Source organism: Vombatus ursinus, unplaced genomic scaffold, assembly GCF_900497805.2.
Source record: "Vombatus ursinus unplaced genomic scaffold, bare-nosed wombat genome assembly UNPS02014768.1, whole genome shotgun sequence".
NCBI lineage: Eukaryota > Metazoa > Chordata > Mammalia > Diprotodontia > Vombatidae > Vombatus > Vombatus ursinus.
This window is the reverse complement of record NW_020954546.1, coordinates 24,940,757-24,952,465: the sequence shown is the minus strand read 5'-3', so window position 1 is coordinate 24,952,465 and position 11,709 is coordinate 24,940,757. Positions and strand designations below refer to the sequence as shown.

General features: G+C 42.3%; 1 protein-coding gene across 1 annotated transcript in view; it reads left to right on the top strand.

Moving 5' to 3' along the window:
• The first annotated feature begins 9 nt into the window (after nt 1-9).
• NSRP1 (nuclear speckle splicing regulatory protein 1) overlaps nt 10-11,709 on the top strand; it is a 51,262-nt gene continuing 39,562 nt past the window's right edge. Inside the window, exons 1-2 of the mRNA XM_027862542.1 lie at nt 10-80; nt 2,515-2,605. Of these exons, the coding sequence (XP_027718343.1) occupies nt 61-80; nt 2,515-2,605 (111 nt within the window). The 5' untranslated portion in view covers nt 10-60. The remainder of the gene's footprint in view (nt 81-2,514; nt 2,606-11,709) is intronic.

The following is an 11,709-nucleotide window of genomic DNA, read 5'->3' as shown; positions in this document are numbered from 1 at the left end:
CGTCGGCGTCGGTGCTAGCTTTACTTTACCGCTACGGTGTCGAGCGTAGGCCGCAGCAAGATGGCGGCTCCGCGCAGGCAGTGAGTGCGGAGGGAGCTGGGGCTGGGGTCAGGCCTGCGGGGGTCTGGAGGAGAGAGGAGCGGACTGAGGAGGGGACCTCGGGGACGGGGGGACGGGACTGGGAGCAGCCCCGCACCGGAGCAGGGAGGAGCGGAGCTCCCCACCACCATCGTGATGGGGGCGGGGCCAGGCACCCCCAGCGGGGGGCCGCTCAGTTTGGGGGCCCAGGGACCCCGCGCGGCGAGGGTCTGTCTGTGGAGAGAATCCAGGGGGTTCGTGAATTTAAACGGGAAAGAAAGTTAGGTTCGTTTTCTCTGCTCCTTGTTTTCCTTGGTTACTCTATGTAAAAATGACGTGGATGATGCAGTGGGTAGAACGCAGGATTTGAAGTCCGGAAGACTTGGGTTCGAATTCTGTCTCCCACACTCCAGGCTAGGTGACATCCTCCCTCTCCTATTAGACTGTAAGCTCGTGGAGGGCAGGGCCTATCTTTTACTTTTCTTCGCATCCCCAGGTCTTAGCACATAGTAGACACTTAATACGTGCTTATGGATTGACACTGGACAAGTCACTACCTCGCAGCCTCAGTTTCCTCAGCTGTAAAGTGGGGATAATAATAGCACCTACCTCCCAGGGCTGTTGTGAGGGTCAAATGAGATTAAACATCATGAGTTAAAATAGAATGATACAAAAGAAGTTAAAATGAAGCCCCGTGAATCCTGGATATTATCAACATTATATTATGTAGTATTTCATTCACGAGAAGGGGCCTGTAGGCTTGACTAGATTGCCAAAGGGGTGTAGGGTGCAAAAAATGTGAATAATTAATAGCTTTAAGCTTCTCCTGTCATGGACTCCTGGCATGTTGGGAAGCCCTTCTTAGAGTCATGCTTTTAAATGCATAAACAAGTACATAAAATATATCTAAATAAAATAAAAAGCAGACAAATTACATTGAAATACAGTTGTTGAAATGTTGAAACAAGTTCATGGGCCCCAGGTTAAGAACCTCTGGTGTAGGGTTGACATTGTACAGAGGAGGTGCTGTGCCTTAGAATCCTGTAATTCTGGAGCTGGGAGAGACCTGCTTGGTTTAGCTCCTTCATTTTAAAGACAAGGAAGCTCGGTCCAGGAATAAGTGACTTACCTAGGGTCACACAGATCCCACGTGGTAGAGGATTTGAACACAGTTCCTCCACCAAAGCCAGAGTGCTGGTTGCAGTGCCAGGCTGTGGGGGGAGAGAGCGCTTAACAGGAAGGGACTCCCCATGAATGTGGTGGGATCAGCAGGAGGACTGGTGGTCCTGACTTCTGAAGAAGAATCTGGCTCATAGACCCAGAGCTGGTCACGACCTCCGAAGCCACCTAGGCTGACCCTCTCAGTTTATAGATGAGGAAAACTATTCAACGTTTTTTGTGTGTTTACATATCTTATACAAAAAGTCCTCCTACTTTGACCTATAAGCTCGTCATATGGGGGGCAAGCTCTGCTTAGTGGGTAGAGAGCTGACCCCAGAGTCAGGTTTCAGCTCCTGCCTCTCATTCATAATGGCTGTGTGACCCTGGGGAAATCAGTTAACCTCTCAGGGCCTCCTTGATCTGTATTGGGAGAGAGACTTCTCCCTATGTCACTGTGAAGTCACAGGTCTGGACCCCCCCTCCCCACACACACAAAAAGATACTTTATTGTAGAGACCCTTGGAACGCTTGCCAGTTTTCCTTGAAACCCACTTTACTTGCTACTAAAGTAGGATCAGTTTGAAAAAAAAAAAAGGATTGAGCGCATGCTGTGGGCCAGGCCCTGGGGCAGACATAGGGAATATAAATTCATCAGTGAGATGGTCCTTGCCTTCAAGGAGTTCACATTCTACTAAGGGGGTACAACTTGTTTCTGGTGATGAGGTGAAAGAACACAGAGTTTTGGAATAACCGTTTCTTCAAAGAGTTAAGGCATTTGAAAGTGGCCACGAATCCTATAGGACATGAAGTAATTGTGTCAGGGAATTCTTATAATGGTAGGATCATAGAATTAGAGCTTGAAGGCATGGAGTCTAAATTCCTTTTGCAGATGAGGAAATAGGCTCAGAGACGAGGCAGATTGACTTATCAGGAGTCATACAGCTGGAAATAGGCTCAGAGACGAGGCAGACTGACTTATCAGGAGTCATACAGCTAAGTGTCTCAGGTAGGATTTGAACTCAAGTCTTTCGGACTCTAAGAATTCTCTCATGCTGCCTCAGTGAAATCTTGTGTGGCATATTAACATAAAAACGTTTGGAATAAGCTTCCAGAAACATTCTGTTTTATTTTAATACATGTTCATGTGACAAAGCCAAGTTTGATAGCATGGGTGCTGTTCTTTACATTTTCCTCTGAGGTTACAAGAGGTTGTGATTACATTTAAAAATATTTAGTAAGCTGTATACTGGTGTGGTTTCCATTCTCTTTCTGCAGATATGGGCTCATTTTGCCAAAGAAAACGCAGCAGTTGCAGAAACCTGTTTTGCAGAAGCCATCAGTGTTTGACGATGACTCTGATGAGGAGGTAAGGATATCAGCATTTTTTTTCCCACTTTATTGATTGAGTGTACAGCAGGATTTTTTTTAACTTTGGGAGTTGAGTTCACTGTTAGCAGTAGTGATAGAAAATTGAAATTGAGTTAGGATGAATTATAATTTATTTTTATATTTTGAGGCAGCACAGCATAGTGGCTAGAAAGCTGGCCTCCAAACTAGAAAGACCTGGGTTTAAGGCATGCCTCTTGTGATAGAAATTCTGAGAGACAAAGTTCTGAGTCCAATCAATTTACTAGTTAGGCTAGAAGTAACCAGTAAATTGGATCATGGCGCTGTCTTGATGACCAGAGACCTTGAGTGAGGGCTGACTGGGTCTTTTATAACAATTAGCTAGTTGACAAGGCAAAATCTGAACAACATGGGTGTGTCTTCTGATGGCCTATTGATGATGTAGAATCAAAATGACATTACTTGCACTGCCCCTTCTGAAACCTCCTTAATCACAGCCAAGAGGAGTCACCAGACAAAAGGTTCTTAGGTGTTGGGAGGTGTTGTTAAACCATTAAACAATGGTTTAAATTGATGAGATTTGACCTTTTAGTTTAATAAAGTTACTCTGAAAAGTGGGTGATGTTAGGTAGGGTTATCCAGGTGGAGGTAATTACCTCTAGGCAGGTTTCTCTGGGATCTGGGTGGTAGGTGAAGTTTAAAAGGGGAAGGACCCTCAAAGAGAATATTAAATCTAGCTTGATCAAGTCTTAGCAAAATAGAATTAAAATCAATTTTCAGTTTTACACTATGGCACATACTGGTGTGGAGAAGTCACTGCTGTCTCAGTGTTTAAGCAGATAAGGTGCTGACCTGCATTGGTGGAGGGAGTTTCCTCACCCCCAGAGTTCCTTAGACCAAGGAAGCCACATGTCTAGTTCCTGTCCCTATTTGTAGCATACAGTTATAATTATTAATTATGATGTATAGGTCCAAATTTAAAGAGAAAACCTTCCAATTGTACTTCATCCTGTTATACTCTGCTCTAATATAACTTTATTTTTTTAAATGAAACAGGTGTAATCTATGTAATTTGTTTCAAAACTAGAAATCTTAATTTTTTAACAAAAATTATAAACTCGAAAGCAAGTTTTCTTTAGACAAAATGACTTATTTGAAAATCCTTATGAAGAGACGAGCGACTGATGAGAATGTCATCACCTTATAAGACATCCTAAATAGCAAAGGAGTTCATAAATCCTTGATTAGATCTGGCAGATTGTCATTTAGAAATTATTTTTCAGGAAAATAATTTTAATAATGAATGCTGGTGGTTTGCATTTGTGCCGTGCTTTAAGGTTTGCAGTACACTTGACATAACTTATTTGACCCTCATGTTTACCTTTGGGTACTTAGGTGTTGGCTGAATTTGATTGCACAGTTAGAATGGTGGTGTTGCTTTTGTTGGTGTGCAGATGATACAAGTCTGTTAGCAGCCACTTCCTTTTCAGTTACCAAAACCATGTGTGTTTTCTGAAACCTTGGTTCACAGTAGGAACAAAAACTCCCACCTGATGCTTATGGTTGTTTTATTCTTTTTGCCTCTTTGTAAAGTTGTTGTACGCTCCTTTGTAATCTTCAGTCTGACAGGTTCTGTCCAGTAGATAAATACTGTCTGTCCATTGTGATCATTCACATCATGGGTAATCGCTACATAAATCTACCTGCCTTTAGTCCCCAGTAAGGTGGTACAGGGCAGTAGGTGACATATTGGATAGAGCCATGGGACTTGGAGTCAGGAAGACCTGAGTTCAAATTTTGCCCCAGACACTGTGTGATGTTTCCTCATCTGTCAAATGAGGTGGAGATTTTTTTAAAAACTGGCTTTTAAACTTTGAATTGGCTTTACTGTCCGCTTCATTTCTCTTAGGAGGTAATATTGCTCATAAACTTCCGCTGTCCTTTTCCGTAATTCCATGGACAAGTTTCTGTTCAAGGCTTATGTTGTCCACAACTGTGTCGAGATGATGACAAGTCCTGTAGGTTCTTCTGTTTGTGGGTGGCATTGTGCTTTGTCGCATCAGGCCTCAGCACATTGCAGAGTCTTTTGGATGAGATTCATAACCTCTGGAAAGATTGTAGCCTAGCCATCCACAGAGGAAAAACCAAGTGGATGAAGAATGCCTTTCATTTTGACTCTGGTGTGCACTTAGATGGAGAACCTATAGAGCTCATCCATCATTTTGATCAGAACTTGAAAAGACTCTGTGGATGGGCAGTGAACATAGCAGGAGACTGAATGGGCTGGATTGCCTTTGGAACACTGCTTCTTTTAATGACCCTCTCTAGTTAATGTCCAGTTCCTCCAGCGTGAATATCTGTATGGCTGTGATCCTACAGCTTTCACAGCTTTGCAGTGTGTATCACTTAAAGAAGCCCATGGTGAGTGTGAGCATGGTGAGTGCAACACCTTCTCGAGAACTGGAGACCTGTAGGATGTGACCAGAGAGGTTCAGGAAATGATCAGGAAAGACCATAGGCAGGTCACATCATAAGAACAAGAGATAACTGAGGGTCAGCCCACATCCTTCCCTGGGAATCCTCTCAGTTCCGCAAGGAAGGGCCCGAGCATGTCAGGTGGACCTTCCGTGGTTAGAGGGGACACATTGTTGACAGGTCCATCATCCAAGTGGCTGATATTGTCTGGTTACTTTTCTTGACTTGGCTTTTTAAGTGCTATTTTTACTTCCTCATTATTTCATTAGGAGCTTATTGAGGCCAGAGGTGGTGGTAGCTGGTGGCATAGTAGACAGAACGCTGAGTCAGGAAGATCTGAGTTCAAATCTCTACTCAGGCGCTTACTGGCTGTGTGCCCCAGGGCAAGTCCCTCATTCCCTTAGTGCCTCAGTTTCTTCATCTATAAAATGACAGCATGTCTCAAATTGCCTCTAAGATCTTTCCTAGCTCTAAATCTGTCACTGTCATTGCTGATTAAAATGTTGATTATCATAGATTTCTGGGAGATCTCTTCAGTTTTTCACCTACTTATCATCCTTTGAGCATCATTTATAAATGCGTTTGAGACAATATGGCTTAGTTGGGCCTCGTGACCAGCTTTTCTGCAGTTCATTTTTCCTGTCTTTATCCTTGACTACCTGTGTGATCTTGGGCAAGGCACTTAACTTCCCTTGGCCTCAGTTTCCTCATCTATTAGGGATTAGACTAGCAAACCTCCAAGTTCCCTTCAAGCTTTCTCCCCCTGACACCCTCCTCTAGTTTTCCCACTTTGATGAAGTGACGTTGCTCAGAGTCTTACAATTTCCTCCTCGGAGTCTTCTCTCCGTCTTCTGTTTTGAAATGGCTTCACCTTCTGGACTTCTGTTCATCTTGGTTTGCCATGTCCCTTAGCTTGGCAGGGATATTGGAGTTTTAGTGGTGAGGCCATTTCTGGACTTTCCAGCCTCCTCAGGATGGTGATTGCTTTGCATTGGTTAAGATTTCCATAGAAAATTGTCATAACCGTGACAAGTTTGTTTCTTTTTTCCTTTATTTAAACCCTCTTTGGGGGCGCCAGAAACTTCTTTGGACAGGTCAGCTTGCAGGATTGCAGTTGCCTTGATGTCTTCTCTTCGTTCTGTTCCAGTCTGGTGTTGATGTGGACCTTTCCCCAGGACACAGGTTATTGGAAACGATCCCACATCACTAATGAGTCGTGTTCATTTTTTTGTCATCGTGTTTGGTCTTTGATTTGTGCAGAGCCCCCTGGCATGCTTTGTGAAGGGAGAGCGGTTCCCTGCTAGTCCTTGTCTGCAACGTTTTTTCTCTGTCTCTGTCTCCCCGGCCTGGAATTCTGTCCCTTGGAGAGAGTTCTTAGCACCCTTCAAGGCTCGGTTCCGGGGCCACGTCTTTCATGAGGCCTGGATTCTGCTAGTTGTTACTCCCCTCAGCCCTCATCCTCTGCTAATAGCCATGTATTTATTTTGTATATATCCTCTATGTACTGATCTGTGAACACACGAGGCAACAGTGTGGTGAAGTGCACAGAGTGCTGGACCTGGAGTCTGGAAGACCTGAGTTCAAATCTGAATTTAGGCACTCCCAACTGTGTGGCCCTGGGCAAGTCACTTAACCTTTGTTTGCCTCAGTTTCCTTATCTGTCAAATGGGGATAATAATAGCACCTACCTCCCAGGTTTGTTGTGAGGATTAAATGAGATAATATTTGTAAAGGCTTAACACAGTAGACACTATGTAACTGCTAGCTATTATTATTGATATTACTCATGATGATGATCACGATGCATGGGGAGGGCATCTTCCCCCCACCCCCAAGTCCTTGAGGGCAAGAATTTCGTCATTTTTTTTTCCTTGAATCTCCAAGCCTAACCCATTTTACTTAATAAGTGCTTGTTGATTGATTGAAAATATGTAGGTGTCTGAGAAGTCTACAGGTCTATGGTCTTTTTCATTTCTTAATCCTGAACCATACCTTCCAGCAACTCATCGTCTTTCTCAGTCTCGCCAAGTATCAAGGTCTACACGTGACTTGGCTGGGAGACTGTTATGAGTTCTTCACAGCATCTTTGTCCCTCTTTATCCCCTGGAGCAGATTATGTTCAATCACCTGCTGTTGATTTTGTGGCAGTCTTTTGGCCTGTGCTCACCCTGAGCACAGCAGTGAGAGATGACCAAGTCTGCCGTGAAATAATGTTTCTTTGTGCCTTTGGGTGCACTAGGAAGCTAACTTTCAGTATTCTTATTTACCTCTCCAAGGAGAGCCTCTGAACCATCCTCCCATTTTGCCTCATCTTCCTTGTTGAAGAGGGAGAGGGAGGAGCAAGAATGTCTGTCTAAATATGACCCCGTTCCTCTTGGAGCGTGTAAGCTTGTTGTCTGAGTCTTTCCTGGAAGGACCTCGCGTTTAGAATAATAGTTAAATTAGTGTTTGTAGAGTGAATGAGAATTGGGATGCATTTTCAGTGAAAGGACCGTTTATTATTGGTTTTGAAAAGGCAGCCTGCTCATTTCAGAACACAAGTTTAAGATGAGAATTTTCTTCTCTTGATCCAACAGAGGGCGCTTTAGCTCACACATTCATTTGGAATGTGGCACTAAAGGGGTCGAAATTGATGGTAAAGCTTTAACAATTGTTGTAAGTCCTGTTCTTAGAAGTCATTGTGTGAAAACTCAGGAGGGCTTTGCCAGCAGCTCCTGATGTTTTACTGGTACTGACCTACTGTCAGAACATCCTCAGTTTGAAGGCGTTTGCCCAGTGGCAGTGAGCCGTTGGTACCCATCCCGTCTTAATCTTTCACAGGGTTCTTCTTGAGACCAGTAGCATGGATCTACAAGTGAGAAGATTAAGATTGATTTTGTACCATTTTCTTATTGATCCTCCTTACAATTAATTGATTTTGTCCTATAACTGCTTAAGTCACAGTTCTTTGTCTCTGAACTTAGTTCAGAGTTCAGCTAGCTTGTAATGGGTTAAGTTTAAAAATTCAGCTTTTCTTGCCTTAAGGAATTTTGCTAACCTTGGGGAATGTGTGGGAAAGAAAGGGAGCTGGGTGTGATGTCTTTACTCCACCAAGCTATCCTTCCAGGATGTCTGGCCTGCTATCTTGCACCTGGTCTCAATTAATACGTACTTCTTAGTCTCATGGGGGGCGGGGGGTCATTGCTAGCCCCCATTACCAAATTTCCAACCGATCACGTTGCTCTCTGCACCTCAGCTCTGTAATCATTCATTCATTCATTAATTTTGATTTATCAACAATCATTTCCGTAAGTTTTTGAGTTTTAAATTTTTCTCCACCTCCCTCCCCAAGATGGCATACAACCTGTCTGTAATCATTCATGTTGCCCTTAGTTCCATTATGTCATCTACTCCGCTCTGTTCTTTGTTCTGTACCCCCCAAAACCTATATAAGGGGAGCTGCCTTCTTGCTTTGAGTCTTTGGCATAAACGGAGGCAAACCATTGACCGACTGATTGACAGGTGGCATGCTGCTAATAAATGTTATCTTGCTTGGAGATCTGCTTCAGTTTACCCTTTTGTTAAATTCCATTTTTGACTAGAAGACATCTAGCCGGGATAACAGATGCAAGCCTTGGGTGACTTTGGCCTTATGAGTCCTGTATTAACTAGGTTACTGAGTCATTAAAGTAGTTTATATGCCTGGACAAAAATCAGCAACCTGGGAAGTTGGTTTGGTTCTAGACTAATCTCTAAAACAGCAATTCTCAAGTTTTTTAGTCTCAGAACCCCTTCATGCTCTTAAAAATTATTGAGGACTTCCCCCTTAAGAACTTTTGTGTGGATTACAGCTATTGACGTTTACTGTATTAGAAATTAAAATGTCTTTGTATTATTATGAAAATTGTTCTGGTCTTTTGGACCACCTTACAGATTCTCCTGTGCCCTGGGGTCTTAGACCACACACTTTGAGAACCATTACTGTAGAAATTTCGGTTTAATCTAAAGCCAGTTAAGAGGAATTTGTTTCAATATGTGACAAATCTAGGAATACCTCTTCATTGTCCATGATTGTGTAGAGATCACAGAGGTAAGAGTCCTCTAAGCACTGACTGCAGGAGCCTCACATGGCCCGGGTGGGCCTGAGAGACAAGGAGGGACCCCTAAGAGGCTGTCACAGACCTTGGGATACCTGAGTCCTTTGGCACTGTGCCTGAAAACTCCAGCAGCTCATAGAACAACTCCCTTCATGAGACTTTCCAGGGATGCACTTTTGGGACCCCTCATAGAGCATTTTCTCAGTTTTCTTATCTTATCATTTCAGTTACCCTCCTAGATGTGCTAGCGCATCTATGACTTTTCTAAAATTTAGTGCTCATGATGGAAGTGTTCCAGGTATCATCTGATGAGAGACAGCATAACTAGTGGCTCACTCTGGAAGTCACGCCTCATTTATTGCAACCTGAAATAACAGCATTCCTTTTTTCTGACTGCCATTTCAGAGTTGATTCATGTTGAATTTTTAGTCCACTAAACACAGTAGATCTTCTTCATAAGTCTTGTTAGCTGTGCCTCCCTTATCTCATATTTGTGCAGGGTTTTTTTTTTTGCACTGTAGTACTTTACATTTATCCTGATTATTTCATCTTACTTGATTATGCCTATCAGTCTAGTCTACTGAGATCTTTTTAGATCTGTCATATTAGCTGTCTCAGTTTCATATTAGTTATAATTTTGATAAATGTGTATCATCATGCAAGTCATGTTGAACAGCACAGGACCAAGGATAGATCCTTGAGACCCTCTAGTGGAGACCGTCCTCCCATTTGACATCCACCCATTAGGGACTGACCTTTGGGTATGCTCATTCAGTCAGTTCAGAATCCGCTTAATTATACGGTCATCTCAGAGGCATAACATGAAAGATGGAAAATATTTTGCTGAAACCTAAGTATATTAGTTATTAGAACACAGATTTTTTTTCATAATTCCTTAATTTCTATGCTTTTTTATTAACTTTCTAAAATAATTTTCATGAAAAAAGTGCTCATCATATGCTCATTTTTCATAATGAAGAACTGATCTTGTTTTAGTTGGAAGCCTGTTCAACCTGGTTAGTGAGGGAAAGTTAAGTGTTTTATCCATCTGAACATTTTAGTTAATTGGAATCAGTAATGTGTATCAGTGGTGGTTTTCATCAGTTTAAAATTAAAGAATTTCTTTTTTCAGAATATAGTCTGATAATGATTGAAATGGAGTAACCCTGGGTAAGGTCAAATATTTATTTACAAAAATACCGTAGAATACAAGGTCTTCAAATTGATAGTTTATGTTTATGATATTATGGAGTTAGAGCAGGCCTACCTGGTTCTTTGGACATTTGCTGGGAAAGATCATAATTGACAGTGAGAAACAGGGTGGCAATCAACACTCTGATTAGGTGCAGTGTGTGTGGGGGCAAAAAGCAGAGAAAATATAGAGATGAGCAAAAGGGTTCCAGAAGTGTGGGGACAGGATGGGATGGTGAAGGAAGTCAGGCATCAAGGGGGAAGAAGGTGGTGGGGTGGAGCGAGGCAGAGACAGTTACTGTATAACCACGGATTAGAGTCGGAAGCCCTCAGAAGCAGGGACCGGATAAAGAAGGAAGAGGGCTCGGGGGACAGACAGGAGTTTGAGGTCTCACTGTGCCACCTTGGGGTTAGTTCATTAACATATCCGCATCATCTCAAAGTTGTCCGTAGAACTCTAAAGTTAACATGTCCACAGCATTTCAAAATCATCAGCACCTTTTGGTGATCTTCTGGTCTAACCCTGGATGTCTGGAAGTTGTCTGAGATTTACATATCACAGAAGACCCAGACAGCAGTGTGTACATGGCTTCTGCTGATTCAGCACAAGGATGTGAATTTGGTTAGTATGGGATAACAATTTGTAAATTATGCTCCTTTGCTCTTTGGAATGGTTTGCACATGACTTCTGGGTTCCCTTTGCAATCTTATTTCCTGCTATTGCCCTTTTATGCTGACTACTTATAAATTATATTATATTGACTAGAATAGGAGAGTAATCTGGTCAAGGGACCAGAACAAGATACAGTTTTACACAGTCTTATTCATTAGCACAAAACATATTCATTTTTTTCCATGAAAAATCAGTACATCATACCTTAGTACGATAGTACGATATTCTTGGGCATTTCCACAGTAGGCCAAACCAATATAAAAGCAAGGCAAGTTTGAAATAGCTAATCATGGAACCTATGACCAGAATGCAAATGGCAGTATATTTTCTGTTGTGTTATAGTGTAACAGTTGTATGATTTCAGTTGTACAGTTACTGATGAGCTGTGCCTACTCTAGAAAGGCTCAACTGTCTAAATTATTAAACTATCCCACTATCAACAAAGATGAACATTTTATGAAATAAAGAACAGAAAAAGGGGGTTGTATATGACATGGTGAATCTCAATTAAGTTCAGCCTGGTTTAAAAAATTTTTTTAATCACCTTTAAACTTTATCATGGTAATTACTCATACATAACACTCCATTTCCCAACTCGATGTGTTTTCAGTGAGTGACATTCCTGGAATGGCCCTCTCTGCCTTTAAGGTGCAGCTCTGGCACCATCTTCAGTATGAAGCTTTCTCTGAAGCCCTCCCTCCCAAACTA